Source organism: Fundulus heteroclitus, chromosome 11, assembly GCF_011125445.2.
Source record: "Fundulus heteroclitus isolate FHET01 chromosome 11, MU-UCD_Fhet_4.1, whole genome shotgun sequence".
NCBI lineage: Eukaryota > Metazoa > Chordata > Actinopteri > Cyprinodontiformes > Fundulidae > Fundulus > Fundulus heteroclitus.
This window is the reverse complement of record NC_046371.1, coordinates 32,226,397-32,249,770: the sequence shown is the minus strand read 5'-3', so window position 1 is coordinate 32,249,770 and position 23,374 is coordinate 32,226,397. Positions and strand designations below refer to the sequence as shown.

At 40.6% G+C, this 23,374-nt stretch overlaps 1 protein-coding gene across 3 annotated transcripts; it reads right to left on the bottom strand.

Annotated features, from left to right (window-relative positions):
- Nucleotides 1-81: 81 nt before the first annotated feature.
- Nucleotides 82-22,258, bottom strand: trpv1 (transient receptor potential cation channel, subfamily V, member 1). Of its 3 annotated transcripts, XM_012855488.3 has the most exons (16): nt 22,117-22,257; nt 12,622-12,852; nt 12,318-12,472; nt 12,064-12,216; nt 11,775-11,912; nt 8,093-8,391; nt 7,184-7,360; nt 6,952-7,107; nt 6,785-6,880; nt 6,622-6,692; nt 3,649-3,814; nt 3,501-3,567; nt 3,003-3,349; nt 2,805-2,926; nt 1,050-1,171; nt 82-968 (listed from the first exon to the last, which is right to left on the bottom strand). In XM_012855488.3, the coding sequence occupies exons 2-16, from the start codon at nt 12,828-12,830 to the stop codon at nt 877-879; spliced, it is 2,370 nt and encodes a 789-aa protein (XP_012710942.2). In that variant the 5' UTR covers nt 12,831-12,852; nt 22,117-22,257; the 3' UTR covers nt 82-876. The 3 variants fall into 3 exon arrangements, with proteins under 3 accessions (XP_012710942.2, XP_035999289.1, XP_035999290.1); XM_036143396.1 differs by having other exon boundaries at nt 3,501-3,814; nt 22,117-22,258; XM_036143397.1 differs by lacking the exons at nt 12,318-12,472; nt 12,622-12,852; nt 22,117-22,257 and having other exon boundaries at nt 3,501-3,814; nt 11,775-11,907; nt 12,064-12,166.
- Between the last annotated feature and the right edge of the window lie 1,116 nt (nt 22,259-23,374).

Sequence of the window (23,374 nt, the reverse complement as noted above, 5' to 3'; positions counted from 1 at the left end):
TTACCCTGTTTGGATTAAAGACTGTTTACAATAAATTCAAAAGTATGTGCCATTTTGTTTACATACAGTAATCCTACCGGCAATAGTGAATTATCTTTTATTTGTATTATCAGTACATCAGCAAAATAAAGAACAGTTCAAAGGCAACTTCAAGTTCTCTAATAGCCCCAAATTCTTACCTTTTGTTAGCATGACAAGTACATATCGTTTGTAACTGTCTAAGCCAGTGTCGAAGGTGGCTATTGCTGCTCCGATTGCTGTGCTTTCATGCCCTTTATCCAGGCCTGCCTCCGCCTCATAGCGAGAGGAAGTCGAGTAGACAAAGCAAGCTGTGAAATCTGCAGGACTGATCTGGCTGCAGTAGATTTAGCTTGTCTGGCTGTGATGAAAATGGGACCTGTATAAAGGGCACACAGCAGGAGGGGCAGGATCAGCACCTTGGTGATCAGTATAACTCCGTGATGGATTTTCAGCCATGCCAGAGGTGCCGGAAGGTCGGGGCCTCGCTGCACAAGATGTGCATGCACCAGCTCGCGTGCACAGTACACAGCTGCTTGATGCGTTTAACCAGAAATATGGATTAAAAAAATATTTCATCAAGGTTTATTCAACATGGTGCAGCATGCTTAAAGTCTACTTTAATTATAACGCTGTAATATATGTCAAACACACCAATGCCCTCAGTTTCCTCGTTTCCCCTGATATTACTTAGAGGTTTCCTTATAGGTTGCCTTTACAATGAAACCAGCGCTGCAGTTCAGTCAGGGAATCAGCTCAAGCCTTTGTCTCCTTGGCAAAATGCTGTGTTGGAGCTGCAAAGCCTGGTTGCTAGTGTCATTCAAGCTGAGCAGTCATGTTTAACTCTTCAGAGGCTCTTCAGACATACAGGGGCCTCATCTCAGTGGACTGAGACATCGTAGTCCTCCTCCTCCTACTGCTTTCCATGAAAATGCCTCTCAAGCTCCTCCCTGAGGAAAAACGAGGAAATGTTACGGGCCTGTGATCCATTTAGAGTTATGGCAAAAGCAAATCACTCCGTGTTTTTTAACCTCTGTTGACGCTCCTCGGAGGGCTTTCTAAATCATACTCCTGGATCCGATCAGAAAACCCTGGATCCTCGCTGATGTTGGCCACGTTTGAGCTCCATTTGTTCCAGTTCACTCCCTCGACCCTGAGAAGATGAAAGAACACGTGGATCCATTACTTTCTGCTCTCTGACACTTCAGAAGGCTTTTACTGAAGACGAAAAATTAGTCTGAAACCTTGTGAACTGTGGCTCAGGTGACCCTGATCACACAGCAGCAGTTTCTGTTAATCCTATACCGGACTAAACCTTTGTCTCCGCTCACTGATTAGTTTTTGCTGAGGTTTCCCTTTTTCCAGCTGCTCAGAGGATTAGTCAGTAGCCTGGGCCAGATTTTGTGCAAAGGATTTCTGCTTCAAAGAGTCCAAAGATTAAACAGCAACAGGGCTCCAAATGGGGTGAATGTTTTCAAAAACTCAGCAAACTTGGCGGCAGGCGAGCAGTTCAGTAATCAGTGATGTTCTTGACCAAACATTGGAATTAAAGTGTTCCCCGGGCTATATAAGATAATGCTATATAAGATAAATAATCTTAATAACAGCATTAATTACTTTACTGTCATTCACTTTTTACATAGTAGTAAGTAGCAGTAGTACTAAGTAGTAAACGCAAGCTAGTGCTACACTAGACAATGGATTGACAGTCAGGAAAATATAAACACACAGTCTTTACACTTTATAACAGTACCTATAATAAATTTAAAACAAAAAAAACACTAAAGGGTGCATGCTGCTGTAGTTTCTAGTACTGTGGCCTTGCAGCAAAATGAGCTGGGTTCCTAATCCCAGCCAGGGTTATTCTGTGTGGAGTTCACCTCCAGCTAACCACCAACAGTCCCAAAACATGCATGTGAGGCTAAATAACCTCCACAAGTTTCCCTTGAGGTTGAGCAAGTGTGAGTGTCTCTCTCTGTTGCCCTGAATAGATCCTGCCTAGTTAGATAAGGATTGACAACCGCTCTCCAGCAACCCTGCAAGGAGGGAGCAGGTATAGAAAAATGGATGGATACAATAATATTATTATTAGCCAAATATTACTTGTGTACTTGTCCAGGTTGAGGGTTATACTATCCAATCATTTTTTTGTCTAACTGCTATTGTTTGGTTAAAAACATAACCCGGCCTCCTGGGTCAAGGTGCGCACCTGGATGGGTCCATATCTGATCCAAGACTGGTTTAGCAGAATGATCCAAACTGGTCTTTGCTTTCTGTTAGGCATACCCATGGTTTTAGTTTAATGAATTACTGCATCTTCACTTCATCATTATTTTGCTCGGATAATATATTTACACTCCCAAGTTTTCCATTAAACTTCACTCCATCCTTGCCAAGCCCTGGCAATTATCTTTCACATCACATTAGTGCACTTGTAGGTCTTTTACAGGGCATTTTGTTTAATATAAATAATTAATCTAGTCCTTATGCATAAAGCCTCCATCATATCATAAAACATGCCTTATTTACGGTGTAAACAAATACACGCACTTTAAAAACATGAATCCAGTTTTCAAGGCACCGTCGAAGTAGAGAATCTGCTCTAAAACTCAAATCACTTGCTATCAAGACAGTTCCATTAATTTCAGCCATTCGTGTTTTGGTGACAACATGAAGATTTCACGGTGCTACCAAAAAGAATCAGACGTTGTCAATCGCAGAATTGTAAACTTATATTTCACAGCAATCTGTGTTCAGAAAGCTGGAAAGAAGTTGGTGACGCCGACCTGAAACACCTTCGGCGATCTTCTCCAAGAGCGGTGCCGAGATTCTTCTCCACCCCAGAGTGAAAGTGCTTCTTCAGACAGCAGGGCAGCCTCTTCTCCATGTCCAGGATGGTGACCGCCCTCTGGAGACAATAACAGCAGCTCATTTAGCCCACACTGCCTTTCTGTGAACACCCAGCAGGGCTGGCCTTCGCTCACCTGCAGCCTCCAAACGCAGGCGCTCTCCGTGGTGATCTGTTCCACAGTGCGGTTCATGAGAGCTATGAGCATGTTGAGGAGCAGGATGTAGGTGAGAATGATGTAGCAGATGAGAAGGAGGTAGAAGACCTCGATGTACTGGTAATCCTGGGTAAACTCCACGTCACCCATGCCTATGGTGAACTTGAAGAGCTCCAAGGTGGTGTAGGAGATGCTTGTGTAGCCGGGTTTGACGCACTCCTCGTCGGGTGTTGTGGGCACAAAAAATCTACTCTTTGGCGTTGGGGATGGGGTTGGGGTTGTTGATCTGTTTACGTGTTCTGGCTTTTTAAGCAGTGTGACCACCGCTGTAACAAGAGACAAAATGTGGTTTTTATGCGCTGTTTGGGGTGAAATCATCCCAGTTTTTTATTTCAAGCACAGTCTGTCAATAATGCCAAACTGGGCTGAACGCTCTGAGATGCCATCTCTCCATTTACTCGAGTTAAGATAAAATACCTGCTGAGAATCCAAACAGGAAAACAATGTAAACAAAAAGGAAACGCAGGATATCACTGAGGATCATCTGCAAAAGGAAACAGAAGTTAGATGGCCTTAAAGCAATGTTTGCACCGGGATATTCAATCCCGTTGAGAGGGACTCTTGCCTTCTGTATCATGACGCTGTAGATACCCATGTGGCTGTCGCCCCTGGAGTAGTACAGCACGTTCACCCAGCTGAGAGCCAGACAGATCACCAGGAAGCCAAGATACTCCGTCCGGTTCCCCAGATACAGAGCGGTGGAGACCAGGAACAGGAGGCCCTGCACAAAACTGTCCATAGAGTGGTTGTTAGATTGACTCCATGCTACCCATGTTTATCTGTGGTGACTATTGGGCTTTGCAGAGGTGATCTTTTCTAGTATTTCGCATTTTTACTTCTTACAACAAACTTCAATACACGCTGCTCAAGTACATAAATAAATAAATTAAGGAACTATTTAAAAACACATCAGATCACAATTGCAAAAACAATCCTGCTGCATATCCATACTGATATAGAACGGGTGGATTTTCATTCTACTGTCATGCAGACGATGCACAATTACACATAAAAACGGACTCCACACTTCCCTCAGCTCTACCGTCTGCATTTCAGGTCTGCCTGAAGGAGATAAGGGCATGGATGTCTGACAACGTCCTTCAATTAAACAGCAGCAAAATCGAAGCCATCCTGATCGGCACCCCACATCAAACCCAGTCCTCCTTACTCACCAGTATACCAATTCTTGGTCATCACATCCCTCTGTCCACCTCTGTTTACAAACCTCGGAATCAGACTTGACTCAAATCTCACATTTGACACCCATCTCCGCCACCTCTGTAAGGTCTCCTTCCTCCGTTTTAAAAACATCGGCAAATTTCGTCCTTCCCTCTCCCAACCGGATGCTGTGAAGTTGATCCATGCTTTTATCTCCTCCGGGTTGGATTACTGCAATGCCCTCCTCGTCGGGATCACTGGCAGGAGCCTGCAAAAACTCCAGCATATTCAAAATTGCGCTGCCCGGGTCCTGACGAGGAGGCGCAATTTTTGACTATTCAACACAGAATCCATTACACAATCTGTCTCTTCGCCCATCAGTGCATACATGGTACTGCCCCTGTCTACCTCAGTGATCTCCTTAACCCGCACACTGCCCCACAAAAACCTCCGCTCATCCACCTCTACCTACTGCCTGCACATTCCCAGGACTAAACTCTCCACTATGGGAGAATGGGCCTTCCAGGCAGTCGCCCCATGTCTATGGAATGCCCTCCCAGATACCCTGAGGGCCCCGCAAACTGTGGAGGTGTTCAAAAAGCACCTGAAGACATTCTTATTTCAAATGGCCTTTTAATACAATTTTGCTTTTATGGTGTTTTATTGTGTTTTTGTTTTTATTATTCTTTGTGAACTATTATTAAACCCCGATTGTAGCACTTTGAGATTTTATTTGAAACGTAAAGTGCATTATAAATAAAATGTATCATTATTATTAATATTATTAATGTGTGGATCCTACATAATTTACAACGCTGTGAAATGATGTAGGATCATTTCACAATGAAATGTCATTAAAATATGAGGCCACGCATCATCGTGCTCCAGGAGGATTCCAGGAGCCGACTGCGCCAGCGAAGGGTCTAACAATGGGTTTGATCCCGATACCTGATGGCAGTCAGGGAGCCGTCGTTCATCCTGTACAGGTCTGTGCGTCTCTCCACGGAGACGCCTCACAAACACCAAACCAATCAGGCTGGGCGATGTTGCAGGCAGCAGAACGTTCTCCACAGCTACAGACCTTTTTCATGTCTGTCACATGAGCTCAGAGTGACTGCTCTCAACTGGACAGAGAACAGGGAATCCGTGCTAAACCTGCCAGTTCTGATTTTATTTGGAAATCAGTCACGTTCCACGGTGCCAGGTCATGAGCACAAGGGCCTATTTCATGAGGGTGGTCCCTAGGCCACCCTCATGAAATCTGTTACTAATGGTTTGGTCAAAGACATGCACATCAGAAACCCATTGGAGGTCACTTTGTAGGGCTCTGACAGAGCTCAGCCTGTTCCTCCTTTCACAAAGGAGCAGATTCTGGTCCTGCTGATGGATTAAAGACCTCTGATAGCTCAGTCCAGCTCTCCTAGAGTAACTGCCTGTATCCAGGAATCTCATCCATGCTCCTGAGGCTGTGCCGGGAGACGCAGCAGACCTTCTGGCTGATGCCTCCTGTGTAACCTCTGTAGGGTCCAGGTGTCGCCTCGTGCCACCAGTAGTGACACTGACCCTGGTCAAAACTACTGAAAAGCAGTAAAAAAAAATTAAATAGGAAAAAAAAATGAGGATACTCAAATCCTTATTTTTTATGTGGTCTTTGACAAAGACTCCTGGATTTTTGTGGAAACGTTTTCAGAAAGAACTGAGTGAAACCGTTGCGATTACCCGGATAACTGTAGAATTTGCACAAGCATCTTGCTTGATATTATACTCTGATTAAAGAATGCTTCTTTAATTGCTTTGAGCAGTGTATTGTATTGCGCTTGTGTATGATGAAACAAATCAAATCACTGTGTAAGTGTCCTCAAAGAAAATGTTTATTTTCAAAAAAAAATTTCAAATAAAAATGTAAAATGTGTGGCATGCATACTCAGCACCATTTTCTCGAAATACCACTCAATAAATTGGCTAGGGCTATTCTTTAGCAGGAAAGGGAAACGGTACTGAGATGGATGAAGCCAAATACAGGGCAATCATGCTAGAAAAGGTGTTTGTGATGGTAAAAAAATGGGAGACTTGGAAGAAAGTTAAAGCAAGCTACTGTTAGTTTGTCTTGTGGCTGTAAAGGCAGTGAAAGTTGATTCTTTGAAGGACTAATTCAGGGGAAAGGAATGTAACTGCCTTGGTTCTTTTCTTAGATATTTGTTTATTTAAGATTCAGAAAAGGAAACCATGTTTCCTTTTCCTTCAATTTCATAATTACGGGCTACTGTGTTGGTTCAACATGCAAAATCCCAACAGATTCCTCAAAATGTCAGCATGTTTCAGTGTCTGAAACTACTGTTGATCATATCTATAATAAAATAATAGTAGAAAATGTACTTACAAGAGAATCTCATAATATCCATCAATCAGCAGTGTCTGCATCTTTGGTCGCTTCCTCTTCATGTCTATGATCTGGGGATTTTGACATGAAAGAGGTTGTCACTGAACCTAAACTTCCACAAGGTGGCGATAAAAACCACGGGGTGAAAATATGGCTCACATACCCCAATGACAAAGAAATAGCAGTTTGCTATCAATGTCATCAGCTGGCCTAAGACATACAGGTAATCCGACAATTCAGGCTCATCGGGAAGCAAATCCTGTGGGGCACAGAGGAGACATCAGGACAGGCCTGTCAAAGCTCTGTTAAACAGAACGTAGAACTCTTTACCTTTACATCTCTTTTATTGTAGGCCACAATGGTGAAGATGGCCAGGTACACAAGGTAGACCAGGAAGTTAAAGAGAAACATTCCTGCACCAAACTTCTTCCATTTATCCTCCAGCAGGTAGCTAAGCGGTTCCGTCAACAGCATCTGGTGGCGGTTCTGGGAAGAGACACAACTTTGTGACCATGATGACGCCGTAAGTCTTTCCTGGGGTGCTTGCAAAGCTGGGACTCACAGGAATGTCACTGCCGTAGATTAATATTTCCAGGACAGAGTTGCTCTCGTATGAGTCCACAGAGGACAGGTCATACAGGGAGCTATGGACCGGTCCATAAACCCACTCAGTGAATTTACGGGACAAGTGCTTGATGTGATTCTCGTGGAATTCCCTTTGCAGTATGTGAGAAAAAATCTGCGGACAAAACAAAAGACGTTACAAACGGTCCTTGTGAAGGTTCAGATTAGAAGTCGACCGATACATCAGCCAGACGATATTTGCATTGTTTTCCCTGTATCGGCATCAGAAGATACATGCATCCGTTCGCCAATCCATTATCTAAAACCTACGTCTGATCTCCAGCTGGTGAGCTCTCACTGATGTGCATATATTTGTTCTCATGGAGAATCATGGATGCACATGGAAACAATTACCAATCACTACGCGTACAGCATCAAACTTTCTATAAAATAATGTCCAAACACTGCAGCGGTGGTCAGTGTTTTCTCCTCTTTCTCCCCACTGAACTGAAGAAGCTCTTTTCTGGCTGTGACACGTTCATTAAGTGTGACCAAAGCGCCGCCATAAGAGTCATGATATGGGCTTTTTCGCTGTGCCTTTCAAACTGAAGTTTAGGCTGATTGTTAATATTACTTGGTTTAAACGCAAGTTTTCAGACTTGTGTATCATTTGTTATTATTGTGTCATTTTTATCATGTAAATGAAGGAAGAAAAAGCAATATCGGCTGCAAAAATTGTCCTTCAAAAATTGTCAGTATCCACTAGACTGATGTCAAAATAATTGGTATCAGCATCGGCCTTAAAAAATTCTGTATGGGTCAATCCCTTGTTCAGATTCATCCGGATGAGAGACAGAAGGATTCTAATTTAAAAAAATTAAATAAAAAATAAACACTCTGCATTTACCCCAATCTTGCCGGTCTTGGCAGCCAGTTTGAGAGGCGTGAGTCCATTGTGGTTCTCTTTCTCTTCCAGATTCATCTTGGCATGTAGTCGGGCAGCGTTCTTTAGGATCCGATCATAAATGGCTTTAATGAATTCTGTGTTCTCCTTCGAGTTATCGGCCACCATGACCAGAGCGTGCAGCACCGTGTTGCCGTGAGAGTCCGCCATGTCAGCCTTGGCTGACATGTAATTATTCTCCATGAGGTAGTCCACTATGTCAGGCTGGTTTGTGCATGCTGCCAGAGACAGGGGCAGCTCACCTGAAATGGAATAACCATAAAACACAGTTCTGTAATGGATTTTAAAAGGAAAAATACGTCAGAATGAATTTACAATGGATTTTCGTACCATTCACACAGACTGCCTAGGTTCACCTCCACGAATTTATGGTTTAACTGTTTTTTAGTGAGTCCAACAACAAACTTTTTTGCATCCATCAATAGACCTCTGGCCTAGGATTCAAGCACAGTGCTGGAATCATCTCCATGCCCATATATAATCATATATAGTAATGTGAGAAGGTACCGAATGTAGGATTGTCAAGGTAATAACCTTAATTATTGAGTTAATGCTAAAATATGTTTTGGTATTTCTCTGTCTTCTCAAACTGCCAGTGGGTCGTGGCAGATGACCGTTCACTCTGAGCCTGGTTCTGCTGGTCTTCCCTTCAAAGGTGAGTTTTCCTTTCTACTGTCACCACATGCATAGCTCCAAAGTCAATGACACAATGCAGGCGACTGTCCGCTGTCCCTGCACGCTCTTTCAGGACGAATGAATGCTGCAAATCAAAGACTGGATGCAATCTGCTGGGTTTCCTTAGAAAGGAACATTTTTCAACAACCTGTCTGGATGATTTGATAGAACTGACTCCTTAAAGGACCTTGAGATGACAGGTATTGTGAATTGGCGCTATACAAATGAACTAAATTGAATCGCAACAATAAAAAATGGCAGCAAAGTATGGTTTGTGACTTTCTACCAAAAATCTAAATCTGTAACAGGAATGTGGTTCTTTGCTAAACTGTCTCCAATGTGCACAAACTTTCTGGTAGTACATTGATCCAACACTGATTCATCTGTTGACTTCACAAACCTTAATTCTGCTTCAGAGGCCAACAACAATGTATGTCTGTTTTTCAAACACTTTAACAACATGTTGACACTTGGTGCACATTAAGCTAGGTGTGTAAACGGTTCAATGAGAAACAGTCAAAAGTGCAAATAAAATGTGGGATTTTTATGCAATGGTTGCTAAAAAAAAAAAAACTTTAGAATTTCTAACTTATTATTCTGATTCCCAGGAATGTGTCTAATATTTTTCTGTTGTCTGTTAAGAAAAGTTGACCTAAATGGGTCGTTTGTTTATTCTGGAATTCAAGGACACAGATTTTACATTAATAATACACAGATACAGAATCCCAAGTTCACCGACATGTATTCAAAAAGTTGGATTGTACAAAGTATTAAGGTCCTGTATCGATACAGGACCTTTTCCCCAAACAGCTGGGTCTGTAGTTGTCACCTCAGACGGTGGATGAAACTATAGACCCTAAACAATAGTTACACTCAAATATATACCCTACTCCCTGGACAAGTCCTGTGCCTAGTGTGTTATCAGTAGCTTCAATGTGTGGCCAGAACGGTCGTAACTGCTGTGACACATCGTCATCATCATCATCTTGGGAGTGTGGTGTCCAGATAAAAGTGCATGTGAAGCGACAACAAAAACATCTCCTTATATGTGGTGGTCATACATGCCAGCATAATGTTCCAGCCACAACTCTGCAAGACAATTGTAAGATTGTAAGACTAAAGTCTATATATATATATATATATATATATATATATATATATAAAGAACAATAAGTTACAGTTGAAACTCATTACGAAGCGTTTCGGTCTTCGGGACCTTTGGATTGGTATGGTGATTTAGTGTGGACAGATGGAAGATAAGTAAGCGTTGAATACTGTACACTTGGGTTTAAGTTTAGAACATGTATAGTTGGAAGCAGTGTGACCACCGCTGAAATTTAATTAATAAACCTAGGAATATTTATACTGAAAAGACCATATAGTATAGATTTAGAATCAAATGGAAGTCTGTATCAAACTATTTATTAGCAAACAGAAAAATGTCTTTCTGGAATAACTGAGTATAAGGGCCGTCCCAGAAATTTCCCCAGTGTGGGACAATAAAGGAATTTCTTATCGTATTTGGAAAAAAAGAAATGATGGTCTCCATCAGAGCTGGGACAGAAGAACAAATTTAAAGTGTAGTCCAGTAAACCCTGGTGGGTTTAATGACCAGATAGACTTTTTTCTTTAGAACAGATATTATTGGAAAGCTCAAGGCAGACCCAGTATAAACTAAACTGGAATGATATTCAGTTTTGGAAAGCAGAACATGACAGGACATGGATAAATATAAATACATTTTCAATTAATATTTGATTCTCTTTGATAATAGTAATGCCAAGATATTGAACTTTGGATTTTACTGGAATTTCTGAAATTTCTAAATCAAGACAAGTTTTAATAGGGAGTAATTCACCCTTTGAGAGGTTAAGTTTGAGAAGCTAAAGTAAATTCATCTAGTAACCTAATAGCTCAGTCTATTTGAGTGTAGCCCTTTAAAAACAGAGTAGTGTCATCTTCCAGTTGGCTTAAAACATATTTTTCTACTAGCGATTCACCTTTTAAGCAGTTCTTTTTTAATGAAATGTGCTAAAATGTGCACAAGAAGGAGAAATAGGAATGGAGAAATTGGACAAACTTCCAATTCCTCATTCCACATTAAATCTACAAATGGTGCCACAGGATAGTTTAACTGAGCTATTACTGCCAGCGTACAAAATACGTTCTGATTTCTTAAGTTGCTCACCAAAACCAGATAGATCCAGAGTTTTTAACCAAAGAGTCATGCTCCACTGCATCGAAGGCTTCGTTGAACTCCAGAAAGAGAATTAAAAACACTTTCCGATATTAAATTGAAATGGTCTAATGAGTCTAAAACGAGTCGTATATTATCAGTTATACACCTTCCAGCCATAAAACCATTTTGAGATTCCTCAATGACATCATTAAGTGCTCCTTTCAGTCTCTTGGCTAAGCCTAAGGCTAGCATTTTATGAACATGATTTAGCAATGTGATAAGATGCCAACTGTCTAAAACTAATAAACCTTTTTGTGGCTTTGGTGTTATTAGTAATAGTTAAACCTCGTCATAGTGACGATGGGAGTTGTTCTTTACGTATACTGTCTATGTAAGCATTTAACAGAAAGGGACCAAGTTGAGTCGAGAATAATTTATAACATCCACAATATAGCCTTCGTCTTTGTTTTTAAATAGAATTCTGTTCACCCTCCTCCGAGCATTTGGCTATTGAACAGACTAAAGCTCCTTTAGGTCAAAACACAGTTTTACTGCAACACTGTCTCACTCTGAGTGGTGTCACTTTTGCTGCTGACATACAGTAAGTCAGTAATGGCCACTCTGGCCTGAAAGGCTGAATTCCCTTCAGAATGCTTTTCCTGTATCTTCTTTGTTATATTCCTTACAGATAAACTGGAACTGGCAAGAACTGTTATTTTTTTTTGGACAAGCTAGCACTTCCCTACGAAACATAAAACCCCACAAACGTACCAAAGTAGAAGTTGGGGCCATCATGTGGCTGAAAGAACTTCCCACAGGCTTTGGCGTGAACGTCTGCACCTTTGCTGACCAGCAGCTGCACGTAGAAAAAACTCCTCCTCTCAATGGCGATATGGAGAGCAGTCTGACCTATGCAAACACAGCCAAATGTATCGTTAGTCTTTCCTTCTTGTCGTTGACAAAAGAAATCGGAATAAAACCTTATTAATTGGTGCTTTCTCTGAAAATATGGGAATATGAAGACAGACAAATTTAGAGTTTTATTCAGGGGGAAGTTGACCTTTGTAGTAGCCATTGGTGTAGGCTGCGTTCACAAACTCTTTAATGTCACCGATCCTCTCGGAAACGCCGATCAGCACGTCGATGGTCTCGTTCTTGCCGTCTTTGAGGTGCAGCAGAGCTTTCATCAGGGCGGTTTTGCCGTACGACTGATCTGTGGACGGGACCGTATGTTGGGGGGAGTCAGAACACACACACCTGCTGCCGGGCGGCTTTGGACACCCGTTGACCTCACATGGCCGCTCACACACTTACACAGAGAGTCAGACAGTTTCTTCATGCTCCGATACAAGTAGAGGTACAGGCCGTCCAGTTTCTTGGCGTCCCTGCTGGCCACTGCCTCAAACAGTCGCTCAATGGTAAAAGTGGAGCTGTCTCTCTTTTCCTGTGGCGGCTCACCTTTACTCGCCCTGAAAACAAAAGGCGTTGCATGTCACAGGGTTGACTGTGGGTCAAGCAGCCTTTTTAGTTTGTTCTAATCAGCAAAATGTGGCTTGATAGCCCACAGCACCCCTGCTGTAATGAAGAAATCAGTTTATGTGTGTATGCAGAGACTCACTTGCCAAAGTTGACATTGAATCGGATCTGGGGCTCTTTTGTCTCCATTTCCTCCTGGTAATCAGTGTCCATGGGGGCCTTGGGGGCCTCCCCACACAAGCCCAATGCGGAGGCCAGACCATCCTTCTTTGGCTCCTTATGCCTCAGTTTCTCCTTCTCTGTCCTGTCGTCCGCCTCCAGATGGAAATCCAAAAACTCTGACTTCTTCATCCTTATCTTTAACCCCGGCAGTCTGGAATCAACATGAGAAGTCTTTATCATTCAATGAGCATCAAAAGGAGCAAGAGTATATGTTTTGGGTGAATACATCTTCAGTGTTATGTTGTGCTTTTGACATTTCTTTTAATTCATTTTGGTTAAATAGCTAACTAACCTTGGCCTGTGTCATTCAATCAACTGTTAGTTGTATAGATCCAGGTGATTTAATCTGGTTTAGATTGGGGTTCTCCAAGGCTTTTGTTTCAGTCCCTTGCTTCCCTCCTTGTTCAGGAGGAGTGAATGCTGCTTGTTAAGTTTCAATCAACTGGGTTCCCTTATATAGGAATTTTTTGTGACCAATCTGTATGATCTGATTGAATTTGACTTTGGAAAGTGCCTTGAGATGACATGTTTCATGAATCTGCGCTATATAAATAAAATTTAATTGAGTTGAATTGAATTGAATTGAATTGAATTGCTTTCCATAGTATATACCAGTAACAGACCTCATTAAAAACATTAATATTTACTTTACTTTGAATGTGAATAAACCCAAAACTGATTTTAGAATAACTAAAATGCCTTCATTACTTGGTTTTAGAGCCACAGTTTCGTCTAAGTTCCTTGACTTAGATGAAACTTTATTATTATTACTATTATTACTATTATTATTATTATTATTATTATTATTATTATTGTTATTATATTATTATTATTACTTGACATGCTCTATCACTTATCCACAGGGCACCCAGCAATGACTTTACTTCTGAAAAACATCGCTATCTCTTGCTGCATGTCTCGTGATGGAAAAGCCATCAGATATAATCTTTTTTCTTATCTCCTTTCGGAGAAGCACTTACGAGATATTGGTTGCTGGACCTTATGCTTCAGATGCTTTATTTCACTGCAGTCACAGTCAAAGAGGGCCTCTTATATAAATGTAATGGTTTATTTACATTAATTGTAATTGATTTATACCTTGCCTAATTTTATTATTAAAGGATTGTGTAACAGGAAAACTTTATCAATTCCTTAAAAGGCAATTTGTTTGGGCGTGAAGATGGCGTCGTAGAGTGAACATCGCTGAAAGGAAGCTCCAGTGGCATCTATCAATATATACTTAAATTATTCATGTACGTGCGGTAAAAGTTTGCATATTTGAACAGGAGGTTCTCTAAATTGAGCCTGGATGGTTATTTCTTGCAAACTTCAGACAGGATGAAGAAAACAACGGAAAAAAATGTCAAAGTCCAGTTCTCCATCAAACCCTGACGATGGCGGTGAGCTAACAGAGGCTAGCGCAAATGCAATGGATTCGAGACTTATTCAAGCTTTGGACAAGATAACTGAGAACCTCACTAAAGTTATTGATGCCAAAGTTGCCACGGTCTTAGAAGCCATTAAAGATCAGGCCTCATAGCTACAAGCTATTGCCACGCGTGTAGAGGAAGCTGAAAAGTGAATTGCTAATGTTGAAGATGTGGCTACATCATCAGAAGCTAAGTTAGCCTGTCTTGAGAAGCAAGTGCGTGACATGCGGAAACATATTGATGATCTGGACAACCGAGGTTGCAGGTGTAATGTACGTGTGATTGGCTTACTGGAGAACGCAGAAGGGACAGATCCTGTGAAATTCTTAGAAAAATGGATTCCTGAATATCTTGATTGATTGAAGCTTGACCGGGCTCATAGATCCGGGGCACCGAAACCCGGCCCTAATCAGCGTCCAAGACCATTGATACTGAGGTTTCACAACTTTCGGAATAAACAACGTGCCATGAAGGATGCACGTCGGCTTGACTCTCGCGAATCCGAACAAGGACACACACCCAGGGAACCAAAAGTCTCCTTCTCCAACAATTATTCGGCCGAAGTAGTTTGAAGGCGTAAAGCGTTTGATGGTGCCAAGATCCGACTAAAGAAGATGAACGTGGATTATGCTTTGTTCTACCCGGCTACTCTAAGGGTGACGTGGATGGAAAGCAGAAAAGGGTTGATTCACCAGAAGACGCAGAATTGCTGGTACAGCCATTAGAACGAAGACGTACAGGTGCAGAGTGACATGGTCCGACTCAGATCCTGAGGAATTTCATGTGGTATGTGAACTCCAGTTTGATTGCTATGCAGATGCATATCCCTTTTGTGCAGCACACAATTGCCACTGTGAGTAGGCTGAAGTGTATGTTTTTGTTGTTGTGTTAGCTAGTTACCAGTGTTGTGGGAGTGTTGTGGTTTAATGATAGGTCTACTGTTTAGTATGGAGGATGGGATGGCAAGCTCTTTTAGCTTGCTTTGGAAGAAGTTAAGATCTCCCTGCAGGTTAAGTAGCAGGGACAACCCCCTTAAGCCATAGGGCTTCATGTGTTTTTTTTTTTCTGTGTTATAGTTCTTGTTCACAATACTACTTTTATTTTGTTTTTTTTGTTGTTGTTTTTTGGCTCAGTATGTACATGTATGGTGTCATGTCTTTGGGATTCATGTCAAGATGCTCCTTCTGTATAAAAGGTAAATTCAGGCAGTATGGCATGTGATAAATTACGTCTATGTACATGGAATATATGAGGGGTCCATAATCCTGTTAAAAAGAGAAAGGTGCTTTCATTTTTGAAAAAAGAACGTATTGACATAGCTCTTTTGCAAGAAACACATCTGGATGATGCAGAACATTTGAAATTGCAAAGAGAAGGTTTTAATCAGATGTTCTTCTCATCATTCACCTCAAGTAGCAGAGGAGTGGCTATACTAGTGAGAAGAAATTAGCCATTTTCATTACTGGACTGTATTAAGGATACAAGTGGTAGATATGTTATTGTTAAGGGTGTTTTGCAAGGTACAGTTATCTCTATTCTGAATGTGTATTACCCTCCTGCACACCCCTCTGATTTCATAACGAAGGTATTCTTAGATTTTTCTGTGATTCGGTCAGATATTGCTATTGTGGGTGGCGATTTTAATTGCATTCTAAACCCACTTATTGATAGACTACCCCTTAAAGCTATGCCTCTATCTCCACAAACCAAAACACTCAGTAATATATGTAAAGAGTTAGGACTAGCTGATGTGTGGAGAACGACTTACCCCGGAGATAAAGCATACACTTTTGTGCTGCTCCACATGGCTGTCATAGTAGAAATGATTATTTTTTTCTTGTCAGGGATTTCTCTGCTCCGAGTTCTGGCCTGCTCCATTGGCAGTATTTTAATTTCTGACCATGCCAATGTCATACTGGACCTTACCCTCAAAGGGGTAAGTAGTGGAGTCAAATATTGGAGATTGAACATATCTAATCTGAAAGATAGTACTTTTTTTACTTATTTTACTACTGAATTCAGACACTTTCTCTCCACTAACTCTCAATCCACAGATAACCCTGCCACTGGCAGAGGCCATTAGAGCAGCCTCCTCTATACAAGGCTTGCAAGTTGATGGGATACATCATAAGATAAGCCTTTATGCAGATGATGTCCTAATTTATGTTTCAAGTCCTGATACATCAGTACCTGCGTTACTTAATGTTATTGATTTGTTTAGCAAATTTTCTGGTTACAAAATTACCTTGACAAACTCAGAGGCCATGCCGATTGGGAGTCTAAATTTAATACCTAAATAAAATACCTTTTTCCCTTTAAGTGGTCTTCAGCAGGCTCGTGTCCTGGTTAGGACGTATATACTTTATCATATCCAAATGATCCCTATTTTATTCTCTAATGGAGTTGTGAAAAAACTAAATGGCTGGCTTAGTTCTTTTATATGGAGCAAACACAAACCAAAGCTAAAGATAGCTACTTTACAGCTGCCAAGCACTGAGGGAGGTTTAGACTTACCAAATTTCAGAAAGTATCAGCTATGTGCTCATATGCGATTTATTCATGAGTGGATCTTAAATGATAAAACTTCTACTTGGTTGGGTGCTGAAACCTCCCTATCAAAATATCCACTGAGGGACCGGTTGTTTATTAAGAATTTTAGGACTATCAGGCTGTGTTGTGACAACCCTGTTACGCTCAACACAATTAAGGCATGGCGATTAATACGTAGACTTGAGGGTAGGTCCAAACTAACATCAGTTTTCACTCCTATTCTTAACAATCCCGATTTCCAACCAGGGCTGCTTGACACTGGCTTTAGACAGTGGGGTAGCTCTGGCATTAACGTCCTGAAAGATTTATTTCTGATAATTCTTTAATGTCATTTGATCAGATGGTTGAGAAATACAATATCCCCAGACGTGATTTCTTTCATTTCTTACAAATAAGACACTATATAGTGCAAAGCACAACTCTAATTAGTAACACTGAGGTATCTTCTCTTGAGAAAGTGCTGTTTGGAACAGTTGGGAAAATGTCCATTAGGCTACTCTACGGAGCTATGCGTGATATTCCACCTGTAGCTTTGCAAGAGCTTAGAGAGAAATGGGAGAAAGAGCTTTCTGTTACAATTCATGATAATGAGTGGGAAGACATATGGACCTATGCTAGAACAGTTTCAGTATGTAACCGTGCCAAGTCGATACAATTTAAGATTTTGCATAGAATGCATATATCCCCTAACCGCAGACACAATTTCAATCTCACTTTATCACCAATGTATCTTAAATGTAAAACAGAAATTGGAACATTAATTCATTGTCTTTGGTCATGCCATAAGTTACAAAGATATTGGTCTAATATCTTAACTGAAATTGAAAAGATATTAGGACTGAGGCTACAGATGGATCCGATGTCTCTTATTCTAGGCCTTCCAGCAAGATATGTTCTGTTAAAAAATCAGAGACTGTTTTGTATTCTTACATATGCAGTTATGAAGAATTTAACAGTTGGGTCCCTATTATTTATCCACTGCAATAAAATTATTGCAGTGGATAAATAATAGGGACCCAACTGTTAAAGGCTGGCATAAGGTGCTTTTTGAGTTGATACCCTTGAAATATTTAACATGTATGATACACTCCAAATCGAAACAATTTTATAAAGTATGGGAACCTTATTTGAACTACCTTGACCAGAATGTATCAGCCATTTTGTTAAAAGGATTTACTGAAAGGTCATAAAGTAAGACATGCTGTTGTACTTTTTCTATTTTTAGTTTTTCCTCCATATATGGAACTGTATATGTGTAGCTGAGCCGCTGTGTGTGTTTTTCTTTCTTCTTTTGTTTGTTTGTTTGTTGGTTTGTTTAAGGCATAGCATATTGGATATTTGTCTACTTGCTGTGAAATTGAAAATGAATAAACATATTCTTTAAAAAAAAAAAAGCAATTTGTCTAAAAGTCTGTGTTTAGCTTTTATGAAGTCTAAGTTGTTTACAGGCTATAAAATGCAGCTGGTTGTATTTTATGTAGGGATGCATTTATTGCATTGGACAACTTTAGCTACTGCTTCCGGTGCCGTGCCCGACTAGATGCCCCTAGTAAAATAATTATTATCAGACACAGATTATCGGATATATTTAATTGAGCCTTAAATTTTAAGGACACTGATTCCATTGGATCAGTGAGGTGGACTTCCAGTGACTTTGCTGTCCCAAGTTAAAAACATAATAACTTTTAAGCTATATCTCGCAGAATAACAGTGCTTTGACTTCCATTACATTTCCCAAGGTTGAAGCAAACAAAGAGGGGGGGACTATTGACCAGAGCTCTGGTTCCTCTCTGTTCAGCTCACCCAAAGGTTTTCTACAGGGTTTAGCTCTGGGGATTGTGATGGATAACTGTGGTGTCTGGTGAACCATATCTTTGTCGATTTGGCCATAAGTTGTGCTTTATTAAATTTGACATTCAAGTGTTTCATTATTTTCAAAAGGTAACTGTTACAAAGATCCCTCAGATAGTCATCAGTGTTTAGAGCTGTGAACAGGAAGGAAATGTCTTGCAGTCTATGCTGCAGCGCTTCAGTGTCTGTGCCCACATCTCTCTTCATCTTCAGACTGAAGACACTTTAGGGATTGTCTTACGGTGCCAGGAAGTTCAGGGCTGGCTATAATTTTCTTCATTTCACGAAGAATACTTCTTTGCGCTATCATCTACAGAGGTTCTAGAGGAGTCCCCACAGCAGAGCCAGGTTTCTTTATCACATTTTAAAGTTTTTTTTAAGGCACTGGCTCTGATGTTGCAACCCCCAACAGATGATTTTCTCTCCTGCCCTCCGGCAGGCGTTTCAGGTGCCTCCGGACCAGTTTATTGTTTATTGTTTATTTATTTGGATCCCCATTAGCTATCAGTAATTTGACAGCTACTCTTCCTGGGGTCCAGTACCAGCAGACTAAAGAACAACTTCTTCCCCAGAGCTGTCTCTTTATTGAACTCTAATCCTCGCTGATCCCACTCCCCTCATATACTGATAGACTCTCCTCTCCCTCCTCACACCTACCTCCATTTTCTTATTTACAAGACTGTAATGTTCACTTGCACTCCCCACTGTTACTATAGTAACAACTGTTTACATGCATCTTGCACTACTCACCTTGACTGAATATTGACTTGCACTGCCGACTGTTTATTCACAGTACCAATTGTTTACATATACATTTGCAATACCGTACTTTAACTGTAATTTGCAATTACCTTCCACTGCACTTTAATTTAGATAGCTTCTGTCCAAACTTTATTTATTCATTTTATAGTAATAGCTACCTGTATATCATGCTCACAATTCTGCCTATAGTAATAGCCATCTGTACATATATTCATAGTACATATTCACGTGTAAACTCTGTTATAATAACAACCATCTGTATATTATGCTATTGTACATATCTGTAAAAACTCTATTTATAGTAATATCCACCTGTATATTATATTCGGTACATATCCAGCTGTAAATTTAGTTCACAATACTAGTTATCTATTTATTATACTATTATATTCATAGGACAAATCTATCAGTAAAATTTTGTTTATAATAGTATCCATCTCTATATTTATTCAGTAAAAACCCATGTCCTGTACTTATGTAACATTTATTTATCCTGCACTTGCTGCTATTGCACTTCTGGTTAGACCTAAACTGCATTCTGTTGCCTTGTACCTGTACCTGTGTAATGACAATAAAGTTGAATCTAATCTAATCTAATCTGATGATGGTAGAAAAGATCACACTCTCCACAACAGACTTAAAAAAGATATGCAGTATCTTACTGCAAACAACAAAGGACTTAAGCTTCACCAAGAAGTACAGTCTGCTCTGTCCCTTCTTGTAGACAGCTTCACAGTTTAGTCTCCAGTCCAGTCTGATGTCCAGGTGAACACCAGGGTATTTTTACCACCTCCACTTCCCATGATGGAAATAACATTCAACAATCGACAAAGAGTTAATGATGGCGTGAGGTCAAAGAAGGTTCTCTGGGGACTTTAAAGAGAAACCGGCCGACACCATCCACTGTACTCCAGTGAAATTCCCAGAAGAAGTTAGCAAACTTCGCATTAACATCTGACAAGACATTTAAATATCAAAGAGACATTTTTTACCAAGACAAGTAAAGTAAAATTGGTTTTCTGCAAAGTACTTCCTGATGTTTTTGCCTGTGAAAGGAGCTTAAGAAATTAGCTTTATTTACTAAAATCTGTGATGAGCACTAAAAGGCTTTTTCCTGACATAATTAAAACACTGACTTGAGATAAATGTACATTTTTATAGGGTGTGATGGAGACTTGGTGATCTCAAGATGCCAGGCTTTATTGTAGTTCTCTTAAGAATTGGTCTTTGTTGGGTTTTTTTTTATTTTTTATTTAGCTTTATTTTACTTTTACGTGTCTTCAATCCTTCTAACTGTGCATCCTAACATTATTTGTCACGGTTTCAATGGTTTTAACCTTGTTAATTGTTGCCTTGATTGTAAATGTGGGACTTAAGAAACCTTAAACAATAATCCCCTTTGGTTTTCTCTATTAGCACAGTAATATGGTGGAGGAGGTTCCAGTAAGCAATGCAGAACTGAGCCTTTAGCGTATTTAAATCCTGTCTGAATCATGTTTACCACAAACTTCCACCTCTCTGGCCCTTAAAGGCACAGACGTATTGTCAGACATGTGATGTTTCCTTCCTGGTGACCAACAAAGCAGTTTATTTAGAAGATTTCCACGGCAACAGATACACACACTCATCACTTGATCTGCCAACTATTTGTTTCTCTGGGGTTAAAACGAATTCTTTCACAGTAACATGTATGAAAGAAACTGTTTAAAAAAACAGAAGATGTAAAAACAATCTTCCAAATGCAACCAATCAGGCTGTCTGGGAAGGCAGGGGAACCTACAGACGTCGATGGTTGTTCTCCTTTTCAAGAAAAATGGGAAATCACATGCTCAGACTCCACATCATACGACGATTATACATCAACACAGCAAAAAAAAAAAAAAAAAGGAAAAAAATAGGAAAACAGAAGTAGGCTAATTTTATTTTCAATCTTGTCTGGATTGTGAAATTATTCAGTCACACCACAAATGACGATAATGGTTCCATAAATGTTTTTGTGGTTTGAAGTGTGTGTGCAGAACAATGTTCCACGGATTGTATGAATTTCCTGTTATATTAGAGGATCTATTGATTGTTGGAGCTCAGAAATGTGAGACACAGTCTTCATTTCTGCGCAATAAAGCTTTTTTTGCGGCTCAAAATAAAGGAGGAAGCTAATAGGCATATCATAAAAACAAGATTATCATCCTTGCAACAGATGTAATCTTTATGCTTTAACCTAATTTTAAGATGGCCCCCGTTTAAAAGTTGAAATGCAAAGAAATTTGTAATTCAACTCACCAGAGTATTATGTTTGTCTCCTGGTTCCTCCGTTTCTTAAAGAAAAAATTATTTTTAAGCAAAACAAAACAACAGTCCTGCTGAGATCGAGGCGTGAGAATCCTGCATCATAAGATGCTCGCTTTAGATGAAGGCAAGAGGACAGAAGAAAGCCTGGGCGGGATGCAGCTGACCCAGCCCAGATAAAATCCTGCACAAGAGCATGTTACTGCTGTCCTGAGTGCCTGAGAGGCTGCTGTATTGACCACTGATCCTTTCAAGAGCACAGCACAACACATCAACAAGGACCCAACATGTATGTGCTGTACAGGCTGCAGGGGTATCATCTGACATGAACATAAATGGGTTTCATGATTACATCAGCAGGTTTCCCACTGCGTAAAAAGCCTCTGCTCATCGTTAAGTACAATTTACATGATGGTCTTGATTGACTGAATAACTACGGGCGTAATATGTCCATCAAGCATATGCTAAAAAAAGAATTGAAATCTAAATATTTTCATGTTTTCAACAAAAAATGAAAATTTGTTAAAGACACCTACCCTTCAGGGTTTCAGGGTGTTTCAGATGTGAAGAATCCCTCTCGAGTCTTGTCTCAGAGCTTCCTGTGAGCGACTCTTTGTGCTTTCATTTCAGTTTTCTGCTTGCGTGCGCGTGTCGGTTCTCAAGCTGTTGTGGTCCTGTGACTCTGTGTGGTTGGAGAGCTTCTGCCAATCTGTGTCAGTTAAGTTTGTCATCTTGAAATCTTGACTTCCTTTTTTCTCATGCTTGTGTGGGGCACAGAAGCATGAGGGCTCGTTGGCAGCACATGATGGTGGAACTAATACGCCACTTCAAAACTAACTGATCTGCCCCGAACATTTATTAATGGGTCTGTGAGGAATGAAGAGGCTGGTAAACACCATTCAGTGAAATCATGAGAGATAGATAGCTATTGAGATCAAACTGACCGATAGCAATTAGTTCTATACGATGTTTGGCAAAAGGTATTCACACCTCTTAAAACGTCTCCGCATTTTGTTACAACTACAAAGTTGAACGTGTTTTGTTGAGGTTTTACTTGGTAGACCAAGACCAAAGGAGCCGCTGAGAGGACTATGGTGACTCTGGAGGAGAGGCAGACATCCCCCCCCCCCCCCCCCCTTGCCTCTCCTCTCTGCTCACTACTGCGCCCAGGGGCGGTTCTAGACAGGGGCCAATAGGGGCCCATGCCCCTGTAGAAATGGCCCTGGCCCCTGTTATGGCCCCTGTACTAAAAGCATGATGTTAAATAAACTTCTCATAATTATTTGCAATGGCAAAGAAACCATAACTGATTGGTCACTTTGACCAATATTATTTTTTACCTATACAGCTTTACTCTAAAAAGAATTTAAAACTTAAGATGTTTCACGTTTAGCTTTAGCCGCATTGAGCAGGGGGCAAAGTTTTCAACTGCTAGATCAGGGGTCTGAAACCTGCAGTTCAAGAGCCACAAGTGTCTCACTTAATATTATTACACAGTTGAATATTACCATTTTATTGTTTTTTAAAAAAAAAAAATTCTGTGCCCCTGTGAAAAAACACTGGCCCCACCTTGGCCCCCCTGGTAAATTTGGTCTAGAACCGCCCCTGACTGCGCCCTCCTATTTCTGGGCTTCTGGGACGCAGTTACTGTCGGTGTTTGTGGTCGTCTTTTGTAACGGCTGGTTGTCAGGTTTTCTTTGTTTCTCTGTCCTTTCTCTCTTCCTTATACCTCTGCCCCTGTCATGTTTGGAGGAGGACTTATAGGTGTAAAGCCTCCTTTTAAGGCTTGAAAAT

Coding starts and splice junctions, on each gene's coding strand:
- trpv1 (XM_036143396.1), bottom strand. CDS start 12,830: ATGAAGAAGTCAGAGTTTTTGGATTTCCATCTGGAGGCGGACGACAGG. Junction 11,913..12,063: donor CACCAATGGCTACTACAAAG/GTCAACTTCCCC, acceptor GTGTTTGCATAG/GTCAGACTGCTCTCCATATC. Junction 3,350..3,500: donor CCTGTTTGGATTCTCAGCAG/GTATTTTATCTT, acceptor CTCTTGTTACAG/CGGTGGTCACACTGCTTAAA.